The 23,018-nt window shown below is 46.5% G+C and overlaps 1 protein-coding gene across 3 annotated transcripts in view; it reads left to right on the forward strand.

The window, feature by feature from the left end:
• The first annotated feature begins 2,988 nt into the window (after nucleotides 1-2,988).
• Nucleotides 2,989-23,018, forward strand: part of KAZN (kazrin, periplakin interacting protein) — a 1,203,323-nt gene continuing 1,183,293 nt past the window's right edge. For 2 of the 3 annotated variants that reach the window (XM_030805686.1, XM_030805692.1), the window contains exon 1: nucleotides 3,087-3,305. In XM_030805686.1, the coding sequence (XP_030661546.1) occupies nucleotides 3,185-3,305 (121 nt within the window). In that variant the 5' untranslated portion in view covers nucleotides 3,087-3,184. Of the gene's footprint in view, nucleotides 3,306-23,018 lie in introns of all 3 variants that reach the window. The other variant, XM_030805689.1, reaches the window with a different exon arrangement.

Genomic DNA, 23,018 nt, shown 5'->3' on the forward strand with positions numbered 1-23,018 from the left:
ATAAAAATAAGCTCCAGATAGACCCGAGTATGAAAGGTAAAACTATAAAAAAGGCTAACTTTGCAATCAAGAGGGAAAGATGTTTTAAGCAAGACCCCCCAAATCAGACTATAAGTCAAAAGAGCAACTGACCAGACTACCCTAAAATTAAGTATTTCAAGTCAAGGAAAGACACCATGGGTAGTTACCAGTTGGATGACCAACTGGGAGAAGATAACTTGTAAAATCTAAGTGGATTAGAGGTTAATAGCTAGCAAATCCAATGAACTCTAATGAATCAGGAAGAATGCTGGAAAATAGTAAAATGACTGAAAAAATGGGCAAAGACTATGAACAGGAAATTTCCTGAGGAGGAAGCCTCCATGGCTGGTAAGCTTTTCAAGAAGTACTTGACTTAGTAATTAGGGAAAGGCAAATCAAAACAATGAATTATAATGAACTGTACCTGTTAAATTTCCTGGCTTCCTAATTTCTGCCAACAACAGTTACTGGCAAAAGTGTGGGAAAGTGGGAGTACAAGCACCATGTGTAGTACTAGTGGGCGTGTAAACCAGCACAGCCATTCTGGAGTAGTACTTGGAAGCATTTAGTGAAATCAAATTTGCATTTATCCTTGAACAATTCTACTCCTGGTTGTGTAGCCAGGGAAATTTTTGTGCTGCTCTCCATCCCTCCTGGTTTATGCTGTGTATCCCGGTATAATTATCAGTGGCACCTCCACTTACTTTCAGAGTGTCCTGATTTGGACAATATATTGCTTGATGACCTTAATGCTTGATGGCATCATCACCGTGCTGCTTTTTTTCTTTTGTTTTGTTTTTGTTGTTTTTTTGAGACGGAGTCTCGCTCTGTCACCCAGGCTGGAGTGCAGTGGCGAGATCTTGGCTCACTGCAGCCTCCACCTCCCAGGTTCAAGCGATTCTCCTGCCTCAGCCTCCCGAGCAGCTGGGATTACAGGCACCCACCACCACACTTGGCTAATTTTTTTTTTTTAATTTTATTTTTAGCAGAGATGGCATTTCACCATGTTGGCCAGGCTGGTCTCGAACTCCTAACCTCAGGTTATCCGCCTGCCTCAGCCTCCCAAAGTGCTGAGATTACAGGTGCGAACCACTGCTCCCAGCGCTGTGCTGTTTACAGGAGGAGAGCTTCGGAAGCAAGTCAGTTGCCGGGTGCTAAGGGAGCAGATAGAGTAAAATTGTACATTTAATATATGAGACACCATTTAGCAGTGAGAAGCAATGGACTGGGTATACAGAGAATGGAGGAAAACAGATTGCCAAACAGAAGACATCCGCAGGTTGAACTACTATATAAAGTTTCACCTTGGATTTTTTAACAGCTGCTAATAGGCCATTGTTGGGAGGCATTATAACTTCCATTTCCACTCAGACCTGAGAAACCAATCTATTTCCCTTCCTGCATGGGGTTTCTGCAGATATCAAGAGATCTGGTCTTCTAACCCTAGCTCTTGACCAACTTAGACCCAGTTTGCCAGAGAGAAATTGTCCCTGGTGTCCTACAGTTTCATGACGCAGAGAAGAGCCTCTTGCATGACAAGAAAAGGGATGCTCAATCACTTAAACTACCTGGAAGCATTAACACAAAGTCAGACTTCCTTGAACTCTTGGAACTACTTCAAGGCTCCTCTGCCTTGTCTTACCCATCCCAAGGAACCCTCAAAACATCACTAAGCTGTACGTGTTTGCTGGCCAAGGGCTGTAATGGAAAAAGGCCCTATTTGAGAGTCTTTCTGGCCCCTAGATCAGTTGTGAGTTTATCTTCTGTTGCTTAAATACGGAAGAGACAAATGGCTTTTCTAAATCAAAGTTCTCGGGAGGGAAACAGACACGGGTGCTTTGACGGCTGCAGCTGAGCTGATTGTGGCACAGCCTCTCTCTCCCTGCATGTGCGTTGCTGCCTAGCAAGGTGATTGCCAGTGCCAATGTCGCAGCGGAATCCTCAAAGTACCCCAAATGCTGGCCCGAGATGATGCAGCCTCTCTGGAGTTAGCATCTTCATGATTAGCAGGTGGAATAGCAAAATAAACCCAGCACTGGCAGAAATAGCTGTTGGAATCACGCAAAAAGTACCCCCCTCCTCCTTTTCCAGAGAAGCGGCCCCTTTTGGTTTGGAGCAGGGAACAGATCCTTCTTCATACACAGCAGGGCTGGGTCGGTTAAGATGAAGCACTCAGATCTCTGTATCATCGGAGCGCCCTAGGGGATGTGTGGCATTTTCCCCTTTTCTCTTCTTGGTCTCTGGATTTTATCGCAGGCGTCGGGTCTCCCGTGCCTGGCACTTCCTTGGCTGTGGGCAGGAAGAGGTTACAGCAGCCCTGGAGCCTGCTGGGCTGAGTTAGCACTTCCCTCCGCATCCAGAATATCTCCCAGGAACTGCCCCCTTTGCATCACCGCACCGGGGTGGCGGCGCAGGTTGGGGGCCGCCGCAGCAGGTCTCAGTCCCTCCCTGCTGCCCCGCGAGGAGTGGGAAGCGGCAAGGCCTAGGCGTCCGGAGTGGAGGATGAGCCAGGGACGCCTGCGGGTCCGGAGCTGCACCGCGCCCGCGCCGCGCGCCTCCAGCGCTCTCCCTTTGGCAGCAGCCGGACGCCCGGCACGTGCAGGACCTGGGACCGCGGCGCTCGCGCGGGGACACGGGAGCCCAGGGTCGGCGCTGCAGGCAGCGGGGCGGCGCCAGCAAGGCCAGCTCCTCGGGGACCCTGGGGCAGCCTCGCGCCCTGCCCGCCTCCCTGGACTGAGACGCCGCGGGGCCTGGGCGGCGCTTTGCCGGCAGCTGGTGCTGGAACGCAGCCGGGGCTGAGCTGCTACCGGGGACCCTGCCCCTTCCAGGTGACCCCAGGAGAAAGCAGCCCCGGGCGGGGGGGGCAAGTTCCAGCCACCCTTCCGGGCCAAGAAGCAAGGACTCCTGGTTAGGGGGAAACTTAGATTTTTCTTTTGCGTGGAACTGCTGCTGTGCAAGATTTGCCAAGGCTTATAGGGTTTCATTTCTTACTTCACTGGTGTTTGAGAAAAACTGCAAGGAAAGGGTGGCGAAAGGAAGAAACACTATAAACTTTGGGGGCGGGGACATTTTCTTGGAAGTGACAAGTAGCCTCAGATCTGCAGTTCCTGGGCCAGCGACGGCATCTTTTGCTCTGACACTCCGAGGGTCTGGACTCTGCCACATGACCAACACCAAAGACCCCAAAAGAGCCATGGAATCCACGCTGGCGACATCCAGTTCTGCCACAGGCCCCGTCACCTTCTCCCATGTCTTTGGTCAGCAGTGCCAACTTATGCAAGCAGGTAGGAATTGTGTCGTGTGTGATGTGCCCAGAAAATGGGAAGTGGAGCGTTATCCCGGGTCCCCAAAAACAGAGGTCTGTTTGGGTCTGTGTGTCTGTCTGTCTGCCTCATCTCTTTCTTGATGTAATTTGGGATTAAGACTTAACTAGCTAGTGACATATTTGCCTGGCATTTATCACTGTAAAAGATAAAGTTTTTAGGACTTGCCATGAGACAACGTGCTACTTTTGCAATGAGTGAGGGGCCTTGTTTGTCCTTCGTCATCGATTTTCTCTGTGGCTGGCTGGGGGGTGAAGGAGGGTGCGTCAGGATAGATCTGATGATGCCATGCTGTGGCCATCTTTTGAGGGCAGGTGCCAGTCGTAGCCTGGTTGCCTTTGTCAGCTTGCCTCTCTCTGCTCCTAAGAGTTATGTTTAATCTATGCCCCACCAGCCCCTGCTGGAGTAACTTCCATGCTTATAAGTGCCTGCTCTGAGCAGCCTCTCCCAGGCTTTGACTCGGTTGTGGGGATTCCTCATTAGTCTGTGCTCATGAATTTGTCTTCCAAATGGCTCACGTTTTATACAGAACGGAAAGATTGGCATGGGCTGCGGGCCTTATAACCCATGCTAGCCATCTTGCTAGGATGCACATGTGGTCACATAAAAAAAAAAACGGTGAGGATGGATGGCTTGGCTTGGTGCAAATAGTCACCATGCACAAACTCACAAGTGGTGCTTGAGACATGCTTATGATTGGGTTGGAGTCACGTACGAAATAGGATGCCTGTTTCTCGACTTTTTTGGCATTAATTCCCACTGGGAAAACAACCACACGTTCCTCCAATGTTTTCCTGGGTATTATAGGGTTAATTGTGCATTTTGGCCGTGAGTCTCAGGAAGATGGTGAGACGAGCACTGTATTAGGAGTCTAGGGGCCTGAGTCAGTGTTGATGCTTTCACTGTGTAGTTGCATGACCTTGGAAATTGCAGACCGCACCCCCTTCCTGGGGTATCCATCCACTGCTGCAAAACAAGAGAACTGGATGCAGGGCTGCTGGGTCCACCCAGACCTGAGATTCTGTGAGCTCAGAGGAGCACAGCTTGGTGGAGAAGACACACTAGAGCTGGTTTCTAAAACTGGATGTGTCTGCACAGAGAGGCAGCTTGTGGAGTGGGTGAGTGAGGGCTCTGGAGCTGACTGCCTGGGTTAGGGTCCCAGTTTCACTTATTAAAAACTGTGTGATCTCAGGCAAGTTACTTAGCCTCTCTGTGCCTCAGTTTCCTCTTTTGTAAAATGGAGCTACTAGGCACTCCATAAGGTCATTGCAAAGATTAATTAAGTTAATATGTGAAAACATCCTTCTATGGGTCAGTCAAGGCGTCTCTGTTTGCAGGGAGGGGCATAGCTGCCTTTGGTGGTAGACGATGGAAGCATTGAACACATACACTTTGCCACCCACTGCACTCCTAACTTGATTTTGGTTTGTCCAGGAGGTTGAAAATCTCCCATTCCATACATCTGTGGAATATTTTATCTGGAATGGATTAGGTAGGAGGGCTCGGAAGCTTTCCTGGACCGAGGTTCCCTCGCCTTGCCTTTCTACTTCTCTGAGGCGCCTGTGGGAAGGCACGTCGGATTTCTAAAGTACCTCCCCTGCGGCTTCATTCACTTTATTTTAGAAGCACCCAGGCCTAAATCAGGCCATGAAATCCTCTGCCTCTTTTTTTAAAAAAACATCCTTTATGTCAAGAGAGCAATGCAATATGGAATAATAATGACCAGCAGTGTCCAGGGAGAACACTCTCCCTGAAGAAATGCAAAGAGGAATCATTAACCTTAAGTCAAAAGAGCTCACTCAATTAGGATGCGAAAGGGATGGAGACCAACACTGATACATCTCCAGCCAGCCATTTACAGTCCAGCGAGTATTCCAAATGAGATCTTAAATGTATGTGAAAATGATTCGCAGACTCTAGGGGTTTACAGCTGGGTTAATCACGTATGTTCCCAAGTGAGAGGTAGCTACAGATCCCATGTACTCACTGAGTACCTACTATGTACTGTGCACAGTGCCAGGGACCACAGGATCTGGAGAGTAAGTTACGGCTCATACTGGAGATGATGGTCTCGCTGGTGTAAACATAAAGCATATTGAGGAAAAGAGAATTACACAAAATGGGACTTTTCAATGATACCATTTCCTGAACAACCCTTCTTATATGTTTTACATAAACTATCTCCTGTAATTTTTATAATTTTTTTAATTTTTTGAGACACGGTCTTGCTTTGTCACCCAGGCTACAGTGCAGTGGCATGATCATAGCTCACCGCAACCTCAACCTCCTAGGCTCAAGTGGTCTTCCCGCCTCTGCCTCCTGCTACCTATGCTGGTCTAGGGCAGGGGTTGACAAAGGTTTTATTTCTTCTGCAAAGAGCCAGATAATAAATATTGTTGGCTTTATAGTCCACATGTTTTCGCTTATGACTACTTGGCTCTACCATTGTAGCACAAAAGCAGCCACAGACAAAGTGTATATGCATGGGCATGGCTGTGTGCCAATAGAACTTTATTTGCAAAAGCAAATGGTGAGCCAGGCTGTAGTGCAGTGGCATGATCATAGCTCACTGCAGCCTTGACCTCCTAGGCTCAAGCGATCCTCCTAACTCAGTCTCTCAAGTAGCTGGGACCACAGGCATGTACCACCATTCCTAGTTAATTTTTAAATTTTTTTTTTGTAGAGATGAAGTCTTGTTATGTTGCCCAGGCTGGTCTTGAACTCCTGGGCGCAAGAGATCCTTCTGTCTCAGCCTCCCCAAATGCTGGGATTATAGGAGTGAGCAACCATGCCAGGCTCCCGTAATTTTTTAAAACCCTAGCCAATTTCCATAGGCAAAGGAAATACACAGGGGTTGCCTGCCTGCCCACCTTCACACGATTTGGGAAGGAAAGTCTTGGTCTGATGCTCAGGCCCGTGCCTTTAACCTCTAAATTGCATAGTCCCTGGCGACAACTGGGGCTAATCTTTTATATCTGTAAGTATCTCATGTCTTAGGGGAAAAAGTTGATTTCCAGGAATGGAGCAGTAAGGATGCTTAAAGAGTTGGGGATGGGAGGGGGTTGAGCACTAAAGGGCACCTAGGATTTAGTGGGGCAGCAGAGATAGGTTTCTTGGAGGCAGGGCAAAATTGGGCATGGATGAGACCAATAAAAGCTTTGATCCAATTAGCAGTAGTGGCAGCATGGAGGTCTGGTGGGGCCATGGGAAGAGCATGTGGTTCTTTCTCATTTAGTCCCAGTCTGGCTGTTGCTGGCTGTGTGAGCTTCAAACCAAAGGTTGGCAAACTACACTCCTGGGGCCAAATCTGGCCCACTACTTGCTTTTGTAAATAAAGTTTTATTGGCACACAGCCATGCCCATTTATGTACATTTTGTCTGTGGCTGCTTTTGTGCTACAGTGGCAGAGTCAAGTAGTCGTGAGTGAAACCATGTGAACCATAAAGCCAATAATACTTAATTATCTGGCTCTTTGCAGAAAAAACAAAAACTTTGCTGACCCCTCCCCTAGACCAGCATAGGAAGCACAGAATGGGGTTAGACAGAATTTGTGTGGCACAATGTGAAAGGCATCAAGCCTGAGAGTGTGGCTCTGAAAGATGCTTATTTGCTGGTACCCTTGATGCTACATGGTGCTGTGGTTTTCTCATGTTCTCTTCCACCATCCACACACGAGGCCACACTCTCAGGCTCATACATGTATGTAGGAGTTGCTTCAGGAAGCTTTTAGAATTGATCTGAAAGTCCTAGCAAGAACAGGGTTCTCAGCATGTGCCCAAATCTGTAGCACCTGTGCTAGACAAGCTCACATCTGCCTCATTTTCGTGCCAACCTGCAGGGTGGATGGAGCATTCCCTAGTTAACCGGTGAGATTTCCACGTTGGCAGAGTTGGGATTTAAACTTCAGGCAGCCCAACCCCAAAGGCTGTGCTCAAAAAAGGCAATTCCACAGCTTCTGCAAAGGGTTTTTAAAAAATGTGTCTTGTCTTGCTCAAGGATTTGGAGGAGAGAGCAGCATTTTGGATCTTGGGGTGGCTTTGACGCTGTTGCCCACCTTTCTCCCTCTCCAGGTCCTTCATCCCACTTAATAGTCCTGTGAGGAAGTTCATCCTCTTCTATTTCTAACCCCCCACCCAAATTTCTTTTGCTTGCCTTTGCCCCGCTATAGCCTAAAATGGTAGGTAAGAAGTTGGTCTGGCCAGGCAGGCATGACCAATGGAGGCTGCCACTGTCCATTCTTGCTGCCTGACCTCCTTCAGGTGGGAGCTTAAGGCCACACCCCCAGGCAGGGTATCTGCTGATATCGTAATATTCAGAAACATACAGGGGTTCAGCTGTGTCCAACATCTGAGGATGTTGGGGGGACCTCCGAGGGGATAGGCAGTACAGACTGGAGCTGGTATGCTAGTGGCCTCAGTGCAGCTGGACAAGTCCCCTTGTCCATATTCTCCTGGGCTCCCAAAATGTTTAACTGGACACCCTCTATCCCCTGACCTGGCATTTGGCTGCGTCTCTGCAGAGGGCTGTTGCCCCATCCCCTGGCCTGGCAGTCTATTGGTCGGGTGACCCCCAGCTTGCAGACCATAGCTGGTGGGGACTTCTTCTATTGTGCCAAGTTCTGACTTGCTAGGTTGCCCCTGTGTTACGGAAGTTGATTTCCAACCCATTTCATGTGGGCAGAAAGCATTTCTGCAGTTACCTTGCTTGACCCGAACAACTAAAGTCATTTTATCTAATATGTCCTGCTGATGCTGCATGGATCCAGGCCCAGCTTGAGGAGGGTGGAAGGGAGATGAGGACAGGAAGGTGACAGGACTTCAGCACCTGGACTACTGCTGCTGCTTGGCACTGTTCCTGGGCTGCAGCTCTGATGCTACCGGCAAGGCTCCTCCTTTGCATGATTAGTGAGGAATTGGTCCCCTGCACCACACCATGCAGAAACTCCGACATGTGCAAGCCATGCCTGTCTGTCTCTCTCATCTGTCAGACTGGTACCTGGAGCTGTGGTATGGGCAGCTTTTGACTTTATTATCATGCTCCTTCTGAAGGCTGCCAGCTGAACCCCTTTCCCTGCCTTTTAAACAATATAGGGGTCCTTCTGAATATGAAGCCTATCTACATTTGGAAGCCACTTGCCAAATTGATAACTAAGAGGGCAAGGGAACTAACATTTATGGCATCTGTGGTGAGCTGTGCACATTGGGGACTTTTGCAAAAGTTAAACAGATAAAGATGAGCAAAGAAGCAGCACACACTTCCTGTCATTCCGTCCATGGGAATGGAAGCACAGCTTTAAGGTTTCCTCGTAGGACCTGTTTCTTGCCTGGCTGTTTCTCCAGTGGAAACAGTGTGTTCTGACATTCCAGAAAAAGGTTCGCCATGGCAAACTGCTGGCAATTGGGCACAACCATAGGTGGCGCCTATTGGGTACTTATTCTGGGATGGTTATTGTGCTAAATGCTTTACATATTACCTTGTTTCACCTTGTTGCATCTACAGAAGGCAAGTGAAATCATCCCCATTTTATAGATGAGGAAACTCGAGGCCCGTAAAGAGAAATATTTCTCTTAACTAGTTAGTAGTTGGGCCAGGATTCAAATTCAAGCCATCTGGATCTGAAGTTCCTATTTATTCCTGTTCTTCCTTCTAGACTCTTCTCCAGAAATTAATCTCCAGAAATGTTGCTGAACATCTGTGCCAGCAAATGACTACTTGTTGAATGAATGTGGAATCTGTTAACACTGGGGTGACAGTCACTCCTCATAACATGTTATGTTGGGTTGTGATTTCTGTTCATTGATGTCTTCTGTGTTAGACTCTAAGCTTCCTGAGGTTGACAACTATTATCTTGGTTGTCCTTTTTTTTTTGAGTTGGAATTTCACTCTTGTTGCCCAGGCTGGAGTGCAATGGTGCGATCTCGGCCCACTGCAAACTCCATCTCCTGGATTCAAGTGATTCTTGTGCCTCAGCCTCCTGAGTAGCTGGGATTATAGGCATGCGCCACCATGCCCAGCTGATTTTTGTATTTTTAGTAGAGATGGGGTTTCACCATGTTGGTCAGGCTGATCTCGAACTCCTGACCTCAGGTGATCTGCCTGCCTCGGCCTCCCAAAGTGTGCCCGGCCTATCTTGGTCGTCTTTGGACCCTCTATGCCTCATATGGTGCAGACAATGTAGCAGCTTTCATCAGTAAGATATTGATGCATCTGTTTTAGACCACATCATTAATCATTTTACTGATTGGCTGTCATCCTTATGAGTAGCCGTTAGCATGATGAAATGGTGTTAGTGGAATCTGGCAAAGCAAAATTGCGGTTATGTTCATTCTCTTTCTCAAGACTAATTCTTCCTGATAGTCCTCAACTTTGCCTCGACCTGGATTCCAGGTCAGTGGGGAAAACAACTTATTCCCATAGTCCCTTGGGCTGATCAGACTGAGTACTCTGAACTCCAGGCCTTAAAGGGAAAGAGACATACGTGAGGCACAATGGACAAAGAGGTGGGAGTCAGCCTCTCATTCCTCTCCTCCAGCAGCCCCTCCCTGCCCAATCCCCCACCCTCAGCCCCAAGGTAGAGTATCCCCTACCAGCCCCTGGTGATCTCCTCGGGACTCATCAGCTGGTGGTGCAAGCACTCACTGTCGATGATGCCCCTTGGACCACTACTTGACCCCAAGAAGTTCCTACAAGTTGCTTCTTTTCTTGAGGAAAAAGCAACGGGGTGAAGTGGGGTCCTCATAGCCTTGGAGTAAGCAGCGTACACAGTGGTCTCAGCTTGTGAGCAGCACAGGCCTCCCACATCGCTGCGTCGGAAGCAGTCTTATTTCTCCAGAGACCTATTTGTCAGAGGCAGGGGCATGTGATTTTTAGTATGGACTTCAGAGCTCCATGGCTTGGGTTCAAATTCCACTTCTGCCGTTCACTAGCTGTGTGACCTTGGGCGAGTACCTTAACCTCTCTGTGCCACATTTTTCTCATTTGCACAAGGAGAATAATAGTTTACTACTTCATAGGGTTGTGAAGTGTCTGACAATGAGTTACTATGTGTAAAATGTTTCTCACAGTGCCTGACACAGAATGCTATAATAGATCAACATTTGCTATAACTATTACTATTTGTTATTAGTGCAATTGCTGTATTTTGTTTAATGAGAGGAAGTTTAATAACACTAGGAATTAAAACATTCCTTCTGGTCATGTCTTTCTGACAAGTAAAACAGGTGCTACTTGTTTTCCTCGGCTAATCATTGAAAAAAAAAAAAACCTCAACATTTTTTCTTTTCTTGATTCCCAAGGCCAAGAATCAACCGGTTATAAAAACAGCTACCCCCCTCCCCTCCAATCACAAAAGGATGTTTAAAGAAGGGCCCTCATTGGACCGAGTTTGCCTGGGGTTTGTGTGTCTCTTCCTGGTATAATTAACAGTATCAACGTTCATTCTCAAGCATGTCTTTGTTTGCATGTTAAATCATATGGTCACCCTTAATAAGAGGCAGCTGAGTAAATAAAATTCCAATATTACTTAAACAAAATGTAGATCATCTGATCCCGGAGGAAGCGGCTTAAGGTTAAAAAGACAGTCACGGGAAGAAGCGGATATTTGGTCTGAAACAGGGGACTGGACAGGTCAGGTGAGCTGGGTGCCACTTCTCAGAGACTCTATTAGGATTTCTAGTGTTGCCAGATCATGTTTTCCAAGAGAAACCAGGAGCCGCTATGTTCCTATAAAGCCCTCCAATTTGTGGGTGTGTATTACCAATGAAAGTTTTAAAATTCCGGAGGTCAAACTCTCCAGCTGTGTCCTGCCAGTGGGCCACCAGGTTACAAGCTCTGGTTTAAGCGTTCAGTTCTAGTTAGCAGGTTTCCCATGCCAGCTTAAAAGCTGCTACCGGCATCAGCGATACTCTTAACCTTTTGCTCTTGTTTCACCCTTGTGCGTGAGATATCCACTGTTTGACAGGCATCTGAGTTCTGCCACGTGTGAACACATGTGTCTCTCTGGCTGTCAGCTTCTCGCATCCTTGCCTAGCTTGTTGTATGATGAAGTATGCACTAGGATTGTGATAAAGGTGCTTTACTTGTGCTACTCATGTTTGCTCCCTTTCCTTGGTCATGAGTTCCTGAAGGCCTGGCAGGGGATGTGGATAAGAAACACATAGCCCCAAGGCTCTGAGGCGTTTCAGTTTTGGACCCGAGATTATCCAGTGCAGAAAGGGAAGGCCTTAGCCGAATCACTGATATACACGGCCCCAGGCAGCCCCGGGGTGGTCAGCCACAGAGCTGGCTCTCTGCCCTTGGTGGCACCACAAGGCAAGAGGGATATCTCTGGATTTGGTGAGACAATGGGGAGTGTTTTTGAGCAAGAAGAAAAATGGCCCATTTGTGGGAGAATAACTTGGCGATCCTACTTTACCCTTGGTTCTTTCTTCTGAAAGTGCTGGGATTAAATGACCAGAGGGTTTCTTCCTTTGAAACTGGCTTCCACTATACCAAAAGTCCATAAGGAGTGGGACCGTGAAGTGAAGGTGCTTTGTCTTTCCCAGGGTGTGGGGGTATATACTTAACCTTTGGAGTTAGTCTCATTCTTGGACATGTGTAGTCAACAAGCTTAACTTCATACAGGCTGTTTTCATTAGGCCTGATGTGGATATCTAAACCAGCTTCCAAACAACTTTGAGTTGATTTTTATCACTTGTGTTCCCAAACCCTGGCGGCTACCAGAGGCAGGAAGGAAGAGAGGGAAGAGGGGGAATAGAAAGAGGCTGATGCATGGGTGCAAAAATATAGGCAGGTAGAAGGAATATGATCTAGTGTTTGATAGCTCTGGAGGGTGACTGTAGTTAATTGCGTATTTCAAAATAGCTAGAGGAGAAGAATGTGAATGTTCCTGGCATAAAGAAAGAACAAATGTTTGAGATGATAAATATTCTCCCTATTACCCTGATTTGATCATTACACATTATATGAATGTAACGAAATATCACCTGCACCCTCAAAATATGAACAACTATTATGTATCAATCGAAATACGTAAGTAAATAAATTGAGGGAAAAGCTCTTAAACAGACAAGCTTTCCCCCCCATTCTTCCTGAATGAAATATTATGGCTGTAGGTTTAACAAAACCTCCGTGATGGTCCCCATGATATGGCCATGGGTGAGTAAGGCTCAGCCCGTGATGGGGGAACCACAAGGCAAGAAGCAAATGAGGTGGGTTTCCACACAGGTCAGTGGGAAACCCCAAAGCAACAGGGATTATTCGAAGTCTTAACACTGACAATGTGATGTTTGGAGTAGGGAAGATTATAAAAGTCTTGCTGTAAAATGCTGTGAAAATATAAAATTATATACTAATGATGTACTGGCATTCCCAGCCCCCCATCTCTCTGTGCGATGATTTTCAGACCTTGATGAAAAATCCACTTGTGGTTTTATGGTCTTGGACCACATTTTTCTTTTGGACATTAGTTCCTTGACCAACTCAGATCACATCTGTCTTTCTAAGGATGTAAGGAATGAGCTAGATGAAACAGACATGGAGTCTGGACTTTCGTCTGAAAAGTAACTGCGTTTTTGTCGGTCCTTTATATCAAGCATCCTCTTTAGTGCCTGCATTTACCTTTTGTTTTCATCTACAGGGTCTAGTGCCAGTGTGGCTAGGAGGGAGACTCAGCCTTAGATGCCAAAGGGAAGGACAGCCAGTGGGGGACTCCCATCGAAGGACAAAGACAATGTCATGATGGCGGCCGAGTGGCCAGGCTAGATTCCACTTGGCTGGACTTCCTGAAACTTAAAGTCTTCTCTTTGATCTCCCCAAAGCCATTACCAGTTACATATAGTGAAGACGAGTTAGGTCACTTAAAGAAAGAACTGGTTTGGGGACAGGAGTAAAGGGAAAAAGGGAGGAGGATGTTTTCATCTCTGCCGGTCTAGGGAATTAGAGGAGTGATGGGCAGGAGGAAGACAGCCACTGCTGGGGACAGACTTAAAGAGATTTTGAGCAGCTCTAAGAGGGTAGTGCTCTTGGATACTTAAAAAGACAGAAGTTTTGACCTTGATTCCATGGTGAGAAGTGAATCTAAAAAGGAATGTATGTGGTGGGTCCCTCTGAGTCCCTGGGCGACCGCAGCCCCAGTCAGGAGCACCAGAAGCAACAGGTCTCCAGGAAGGGATGCAAGCCCTAGAGAGGCATGAACCACTCTGCACAGAGACATGGTAGACTCAGAAATGTGTCAGGAAACATGGAAAGGTCTGTTTGGAGACTGAGGCAGGGTCTACAATGTCATCAGTGCTTAACATGGAGCAGTTGTCTGAAAGGCTGGGTAGAGGGATCCGAAGAAGGACTAGGGCAGGGGAGCAGAGGATGGAGAGGCAGAAGGCCGGGCGAGGAGGTGTCCTGGGATGCTGGAGGCCAGCATGCACCTTCATCAGCACAGAGGAAATAGCCACTTCCAAGACAGGTGAAAAGGAATAGTATCTCAGGAAGGGAACCCCTCACGCCTCCTCCTTTCCATTTATAGGCAACACCCTGTGGCCTGTTAAGCAGAAAGTATTGTGCGGAGAACTCCCAGGTTGGAGAAGTTGGGTTGTAGGGATCAGGCCAGTCACAGCTGAGATGATCATCCATGATCAGGACCAATCTGCACCTGGAGGCCAGGACCAGCTACAGCAAAGCCTCCACAGCTGGGTCTCTAGAATGTTTCATTTTATTTTGGCTACCGTTACTGGATAATGTCAGCTGGATATAGATTTCTAAGTTGTTATTTTCTTTCAACATTTTGGAAAGGATGTTCCTCTGTTTCTGGCTTCTACTATTGCTGTTGGTCTTTGATTTTGGGGTCATTTCTCTGTAGGTGATCTCTCTATTCTCTTTTCTATGGATTTGCTTTGAAAGTCTTTGTCCTGGAAGCTCTGTAGTTTCACTACGGTGTGGCTAGGGGTAGATCTAATTTTATTTATCCTATCTAGGGTTTGTGCTTCTCAGATCTGAGGATTTGCATCTCAGATGCAAATCATGTAACTCATGTTCAGTTACTCATGTTCAGTTATTCAAGTAACTCATGTTCAGTTACTTATTTCTTTGAACACTGATTCCCATTCTTTCTATCCCTCCTTTAGAAATTCCTTTGTGACTTGTGTTAGACTTCTCAATTTGAACTCTTTTTCATATTTTCCATCTTTGTCTCTCTGTTGCATTCTGGATAATGACTTTAAAAACTATCTTCTGGTTCATTAAGTTTCTTTCTAGCTGTGTCTAATCTTCCGCTGAACTCAGGCAATTCATTTTTCATTGAATGTCTTTTTTTAACCTCTAGAAGTTCTCATTGAATGGTTTTCAAATCTCCCAGGTATTATTTTTTAAGGTAATCTTTGTCTCTCTTGCTCTTGATCATATGTTTTATTTATGTAATCATTTAAAATTAATACTTATCTGATAAAGGAATTTTATAATCCAATTCTGGCACTCCTGAGTACATTTCTTCTGCTTTTCTGTTGACTCATGTCTAAGATAGCTTATTACCTCATGCACTTTGCAAGATTGGATTTTGAGTTTATTCTTGGAATTTTACCTGTGAGATATTATTACCGTAGGTAATGTTAATTTCCAGGCTGGATATTTCCATACACTCCCAGGTAGTATAAATTTGAACCCCAACTCATATGAGGGTAAGCTTGGAGTAATGAGTTATTAAGGGAGATCACTCTCAACCCCTGTCAATCCAGGACTCAGACTGAGACAGACAAGCTTTCTTACCTCCCTGTGCCTGTGTTCAGGACCCACATCAAAGTCTCATCTTCCCTGATGATGAGCCCTCTAAGATAGCTGGTGTGTGAATATGTGTGTGGAAAGTATTGTAGTTCTAATGCCTCTATTCCAGCGTAACCTAAAACCTTGCCATCTATCCCATGTGGCTAATAAAACTCTAGCATTCATTTTACAAGATAAGCAATTGCCTCCGAACAGCCAAAATCTTAGTGTGTGCTATCACTCTGGTTTTCGGTTTTGTAATTTTTTTTTGTTAGTTTTGTGGATGTATTAATTTCCTATAGCCGTTACAACAAATTACCACAACCTCGGCGACTTAAAACAACAGAAACATATTATCTCACTGTTCTGGAGGCCAGAAATCCAAAATCAGTATCTCTGGACTGAAATCAAGGTCTCAAAAGGCCTGAGTTCCTTCTGGGAGCTCCAATCTCTCTCCATGGTTACCCAGCTCCTCCTTCTCATCTGTGTATGTGATCTCCCTCTGACTCTCTCTTCTAAGGACGCCTGTGATGGCAATTAGAGCCCACTCGGATAATCCAGGATAATCTCCCCATTACTAGATTCTTAGCTTCAATCACATCATTTGAAAAAAGAGACCCTTGTCCCAAATAACATAACATTTACAAGTTCCAGGGATTAGGATGTAAATGTCTTTTGCAGGGGGCATTTTCAGCCCACTACAGTACATTTCTATTACTTTGAGGGTTCAGTTTTGTATTCTTAAGGATGCCTGTTATATTTCCAAATGTTTAATAGACTTTCCCCCTCAGTCTACCGTACTAACTCCCTGAAAAAGAAATAGAGCAAACAACCTCCAGGCTGGAGAGAGAAATACACAGCCTCCTGGGGGTGGGCTTCGTTTTCGGAGAGGCAGGAGTTGGAGATGTTGAGGCGTAGGTGCTTATAGGTGTGAGGAAGTGATGCTTCTAAAACCCTGTGGGGCAGAAAGGCTGTACTACTGCTAAGAAGATGCTGCTGCCTGGGCTGGACTGGCCCAGGTTTCCAGCCTGCCTCTTCCCGTTCTTCTGGCCTAACTTTGTCTCTTGGCTTCCATATATGTGTGATCGACCTTGGTTTACTGCTCTCCTTTGACCTTTAGTGTCTTCCATTCTGACAGCCAGAACTGACCTTAAGTCTGTTTCTTATTATCCCCTTTGCCTCAGACACTGGACAAGACATTCACCCGGGACTGTCTCAGGGACTCACTCTGTGCCAACTGGGTGTGGCCAAAACCAGAGCAGGGCCAGGACCAGAAATGACCATTATTACACAGCATGCTATGCTGCAGACGCCACTATGGGAGAGAGACGAATGCATTCCTGGAAATTCTGTTCTAGGGCACATCTTCGTTCCTAGCGACAGTCAGGCAAACCGACCAAGAGACTGTATCATGCTTGTTGGGATTCTTCAGGAAGTAAGGCTTCCAGCCTGTGCGAAGGCCATTGCAAAGTGAAACACCCAAGTGTCTCCAAGTAATGCGTGGAGTGGTTATGGTGGGCTTCTTGTTCCATTAGCTAAGAGAAAAGGAATATCTATGTGGGTGATTTTTGTTCCTGCCTCTTTTGATGTGGTGTCTCTGTCTTCAGTTAATGTGAATGGCTAAAACCTTGATGAAAAGTGTTTTTGCTGCTGGATTTCCCCTGAGAAGGTATCTCTACCATGCTGTAGAACCTTCCAGCACCACAGGGCACCCCCTCCAGGACTAGAGTCCCACTGAAGGCTGGAAGCACATTTTGTGCCTCTCACGCCGGTATTAGGAATCAGTTGGCGAATGTCTCCCTATAGTGAGGTGGAGTGGCCCTTGGGGACTGTGCCAGGATGCTTGGCAGGGTGGGAGCTAGGACCTAAATTCAGTTTAATAGCAGGAAGTGGTAGAGAAGACCCCAGCCCAGGGCTATGTGCCAGGCCTGGCAGAAGGAGTGACAGGATTTAAGGCAAGGCCTTTGAGGGGTGTGTATGCTGGGTGGGCGGAGGGGTGATCTTGGAATGAACTAGGCTGGCATTATCTGGTCTTTGTTACTCTCAGGTCCAAGCTGTCTTATCCAGGAGGAAATTCTAAAGGTAACCCAGTCCCTGGAGCCACTGATGTTATCTCCTGGTCCAATAGCCCTTCCACAAACAAACCAAATGTATGCTATTTGTACCCAGTTTCAAAATATTTTCTGGGAAACATAAGGCTGAATTAGTCTGGCAACCTTCAGACTGGCTTCTCATGAAAGCTCAGTCTCCCCATGAGACATTTCTGGATGGGTTTGGGAGTAACTTCTCCCACCGCAACATTTTTTTGGCTTGGATGATACTTCTTGTGCCCCTGTTGGGTAAGGTTATAAGACTGTGTAGTTCATAGAGAAAAAGAGAATGTGCCTGTGCCAAACAAGAGCTGATTCTCTGAGAATTATTGGGGTCTGAAGACAGCAATACTGGTGCACAAATTTATAATATGATTAGCAGTGGTAGCAGGAGATGGAATAGATGACAAGGCAAAGAGAACATTTGCTGTCAGCTGGCCCGCAGAAACTTAATAATTTAAAGAAAGTGCCAGCCACATTTTGGCAGTCCATTTTTCTACTTGAAACAGAATTCCTGGACTTTGTTTCATACTGAAGACACGGTTTATTTTTAGTTACATCAGAAAGCCTGTAGCTGGGGTTATTCAGAAAGCTGGACTGCCCGTGAGAAACAGGCAGCATCAACACATTGTCTTGTGGTTTAGAAAGACTCTCTTGCCTGCTCTAGCATGAAGGACCGGCCACTTGCCTTTGAGGGTAATGAGAGAGGTCATGAGAAAGCTAGGGGGTTTCAAAGCAGTCCACGCTTTCTTGCACAAAGCTATTGCTATAGGCTGAAGCTTGGCTCTTTGGCCTTGATGGCTCTTTGGCCAAGAAAGCTCCAGCTGAAACAGCTAATTCCTCTGGGTCCTAAGTGTTCATTAAAAATCCAGTTTTTCAGGTGGTACCACCCTGGTTGTCCCCAGTTTAAACAAAAGTTCCTTTGTGGACACTGGCAGTTGGAAATGGAAACTTGGAACCATGTCGAAGCCAGATGGCAGCCATCAGAGACTTTATAGCTTTTCTTGGGAAGGCATTGATCACTGATAAACAAACCGGGCATTGCAGAGGAACCCATTGCAGAAGACAAGATTTGCCAATATCTTGTCTCTTGGTAAACTAAAGCATGATGGGGACTGTACTTCCCTTTCAAGGGTCATAAACTTCTCAAGTGGTAGAACAGGCCTGAGCTAGGATGCTGAGCTGCAAAAATTGTTGTGTGTGCAGAAATCCACGGTGACAAGACCTGTGTTCACCCCAAGTAGGATCATGGCAGAGCTGTTAAGGACTTCCGTGAGCTAGAGGAGAACATAAAATAAACACGTTTTTGTTTTTTTTTTTTTTTTTTTTATGAGATCAAAGAGAGTAAGTACGAGGCTACTCCTTGGGCTGCCTTTTGTTTTTCAAAGCAGCTAGAGCTCGCAGGTTTGCCTCTTCTCCTCTCTTCTTGGTACCTGCAGGTAAATGAAGTCCACCAGTTCAGGGAAAGTCGGTAGGTGCTTTCTTATCCCTACAAGAGGAAAAGATGGGCATTGGCAGGGGGCATTTAGGTATAAACATTTCTTATGGAAGTACAAGGTTATTGATAATCTTAGTGTCCTTGAATTATGGGATTGGTGGACACACCATTTAATTTCACTGGTTCTTAAATACCAACAATCGTAGCAATGTATCTGCAAGCTCAGAGTTCAGATAACATGGGGGAGGGGGGTGATTTCAATTAGGAGATAAGATAGTGTGAATCTTTCTCCTTCCTGGGATGCCTGACAATAAAGAAAAAATCTGTAAACCTATGAAAGGCTGTGTTTTTTCAGGGGCAAGAGGGTGAGGAGGGAGGTATTGATTTCTCTGTCTTAGGTAGTGAGGAGGAGAGCTCCCGTCTAGCATTGGAAGGTGGGGGAGGTTGTGAATAAGGGGGAATCTGCCTGGATCTGTTCTATCTCAGCCAGGGTTTCCCCCACAAAATGGTCTTCTTGCACCCTGCTTTGCCACCCACCTGTTCCTACACCCACATTTTCTTCAGAGAATTGCAAATCAATACTGAATATTGATTTGGGCTTATTTATTAATAAGCTTGGTCTTATTTAGGATAAAATGTCTTTCTTGGCTGCTTCTTATGATGAAGGCCTGGTTTAAAAATGTAGTGAGACAAATTAAGCATTTATGAGGGCAGAGTCCTCCTTCTGCTAGCCTTATGGAAAGATTTGGTCTGAGTTGAACCCCGAGAATAAGGTGGGTAATTTGCAGGGGTGGAAATGTAGAAGGGAGACCAGAGGCAGCTCTAGCCCCTCTTCTTGGCTGGCTTCAGGGAATCTGCTTCAAATGTTGAGGCTCATGGAGGCCTTGTTTAAACCGAGATGATGGTGGTCAATCTCACTCCTGAGTGGAGAAGCCTGATCAGGAAGGGCCCAGATGCCACTCCCAATAGCTGGCATTTGGACTGGATACTTTCAGTGGGGTCTGGTATGGTTTAGATCTGTGTCCCCATCCAGATCTCATGTTGAATGAAAATCCCCAGTGTTGGAAGTGTGGCCTGGTGGGAGGTGATTTGATCATAAAGGCAAGTTCTTACGGTTTAACACTATCCTCCTTGATGCTGTCGCGGCGATAGTGAGTTCTCATGAGATCTGATTGTTTAAAAGTATGTGACACAGGCTGGGTGTGGTGGCTTACGCCTGTAATCCCAGCACTTTGGGAGGCCGAGGTGGGTGGATCACGAGTTCAGGAGATCGAGACCATCCTGGCCAACATGGTGAAACTCCGTCTCTACTAAAAATACAAAAAATTAGCTGGGCGTGGTGGTGCATGCCTGTAATCCCAGCTACTCGGGAGGCTGAGGCAGGAGAATCGTTTGAACCAGGGAGTCGGAGGTTGCAGTGAGCCAAGATTGCACCACCGCACTCCAGCGTGGCAACAGAGTGAGACTCTGTCTAAAAAAAAAAAAAAGTGTGTGACACCTCCCCCCGTCTCTTGCTCCTGCTTCACCATATAAAGTGCCTGGCTCCCTGTTTGCCTTCCGCCACAATTGCAAGTTGCCTGAGGCTTCCCCAGAAGCGGAGCAGATGCTAGCATCATGCTTCCTGTACAGCCTACAGAACCGTGAGCCAATTAAACTCCCTTTCTTTATAAATTACCCATTCTCAGGGTTTTTTTTATAGTAATGTGAGAACAGACTAATAGAGGGTCTAACTCCCACCCAATTTCCAGGTGCTTTCCCATAATAAGAAGAGATCTGTAGGTGTGTTCAGCCGTTCTTGCACTGCTATAAAGAAATACCTGAGACTGGGTAATTTATAAAGAAAAGGGGTTTTATTGGCTCACGATTCTGCAGGCTGTACAGGAAGCATGGTGTCATCTGTTTCTGGGAGGCCCCAGAAAGCTTACAATCATGATGGAAGGCAAAGGGGAAGGAGGTGCATCACATGGGGAAGACAGGAACAAGAGAGATGGAGGAAATGCCGCACACTTTTGTTTTGTTTCATTTTGTTTTTGAGATGGAGTCTCATTCTGTCACCCAGGCTGGAGTGCAATGGCGCCATCTCAGCTCACTGCAACCTCCACCTCCCAGGTTCAAGCAATTCTCCTGCCTCAGCCTCCCAAGTAACTGGAGTCACAGGTGCTCACCACCACGCCTGTCTAATTTTTATATTTTTGGTAGAGATGGTGTTTCACCATGTTGGCCAGGCTGGTCTCGAACTCCTGACCTCAGGTAATTCACCTGCCTCGGCCTCCCAAAGTGCTGGGATTACAGTCATGAGCCACTGCGCCCGGCTGGTGCCACACACTTATAGACAACCAGATCTTGGAGAACCCACTCACTTTCGGGATCCTGAAGTCAGCACCAAGCCATGAGGAATCTGTCCCCATGACCCAAACACCTCTCACCAGGCCCCACCTTCAGCACTGGGGAATCACAATTCAGCATGAGATTTGGGTGAGGACAAGTATCCAAATGATATCAGGAGAAACTATTATAATCCATCATGGCTGAGTCAGAAGAAATGAGATTCTCCTGCTTTCTGATGCTGAAGGAAGACATCACTTCCTTTGAGGTCTATGTAAATTGTCCCACTTTGAAAATTTTCATTTTGAAAACTGCCTCACAACATACATCACCTGGTAGGCCAGACAGAAGCATTTTGAGTTTGTTATATAATATCGCTTAATGTATTAGATCCTTAGTCCTTAAATAAAAAATGTTATAAGGCATGATGCAGCTTGGCAGAAAGGGAAGATGTGATTGATAAGGACAGTTATCTGCTGGAAGTTGGGGTTGGGTTTGGGCCCCCAGAAGTCCCTTCTGGGTGATTCCAAGAAGTGAAGGATGTGGGTTTGGTGTCAGATTTGCATTCTGGCTGTGCTTGGCTATTTATTGATGTGTTACTTTGGACAGGTTTCTTTTTCCCCATTACTATTGTTTTAAATCTGTCTGAGCCACGGCTTTTTATGTGAAGTGGAGATGGCAGGCCTCTAAGGTAGGAACTATGAAGGTTATATTAAAATGCATGGAAAATGCTAGAGGACCATGTGCTTGGAGTAGCACGAGGACCAGTGTTCACGATCAAAGGCAGCTTCCCAGCCGAGCACTGGGCTGCCCTGGGCACCCCCTTTACCCAGCACACAGGTCAAATCTTATTATTGGTGAGCACTGTAGAGTGCTCAGGTCAGAAGAGAACCCCCGTCTTTCCTCCTGTGCCTAATGAGTCCGCAGCAGTTCCTTACTGAAACTGCTTTATCTGGCCTCTGCTGAGTTGGTGATTTGTCTAATCTGCATGTGAGCACACACTTCAGGTAAAAGGCCACATGAAACCGTGTGCTGCTTGATGGGATCAATAAGTGCCATTGAAGATACTCCAGTCCACTCAACTCCCAGGACCAGGGTTGGGCTTCTCTTCCTTTAAGGTCTAAAGGAAGAGGCTGAGACCAGGGCAACAGCTCATGTTGACACCCATTTAAAAAGTAGTTCACATGATAAAATTGATAAAGTGTTGACTGAGTTTCTATATCTGTAAAAATGAAATCCTACCTAATGGAATTTTTTTTTTTTGAGATGGGGTCTCACTCTGTTGCCCAGGCTGGAGTGCAGTGGCACAATCTTGGCTCACTGCAGGCTCTGCCTCCCAGGTTCAAGCAATTCTCCCACCTCAGCCTCCCGAGTAGCTGGGATTACAGGGGTGCAACACCACACCTGGCTAATTTTTTGCAGAGATGGGGTTTCACTATGTTGGCCAGGCTGGTCTCGAACTCCTGACCTCAGGTGATCCACCCACCTCAGCCTCCCAAAGTGCTGGGATTCCAGGCATGAGCCACCACGCCCAGACCGAATGCAAATTCTATAATTCCATATAAGATTTACCTGCTGGCTGTGCAGCATAAATAAACCAAAAGAAAACCTCGGCGGGGACCAGGAGTTGCATCCTGCATGGCCCCTAAGAAGACTGGCTTAGATGAAATTGGAACTCTCCTTTATCATCTTGCTGGATCATGGGGCTGGGGTTGGGGGCACTGGAACCTCTCCTAATGTTAATATTGAACTGCAAGAGACATCTACTAGTTTCCCCCAAGACAAGGTGTCCTAGGGCATACAGGAGAGGCAGAAGCCTAGCCCTTGCCAGCTCAGATAGACAGACATCAGGAAGAAGTAGAGGATTTCAGCAAGTTAGAGAGAAACTAGAGAAATCATTTTGGTATAAACTAGCAGAATGTTCTATGTGGCCTCTGTCTGGTCAAGCAGAGGAGACTTGTGGGAGGTGGTGGGTCTCGCAGTGGATCTTTCCAGATAGTTTGCACTGTGGATTTGGTATTTTGGGGTGGGAATCTCAGGCTTCCAGGCCTGTGGTGGAGCTAGAGATGGTCA

Source organism: Nomascus leucogenys, chromosome 24, assembly GCF_006542625.1.
Source record: "Nomascus leucogenys isolate Asia chromosome 24, Asia_NLE_v1, whole genome shotgun sequence".
In the NCBI taxonomy this organism is placed as follows: domain Eukaryota; kingdom Metazoa; phylum Chordata; class Mammalia; order Primates; family Hylobatidae; genus Nomascus; species Nomascus leucogenys.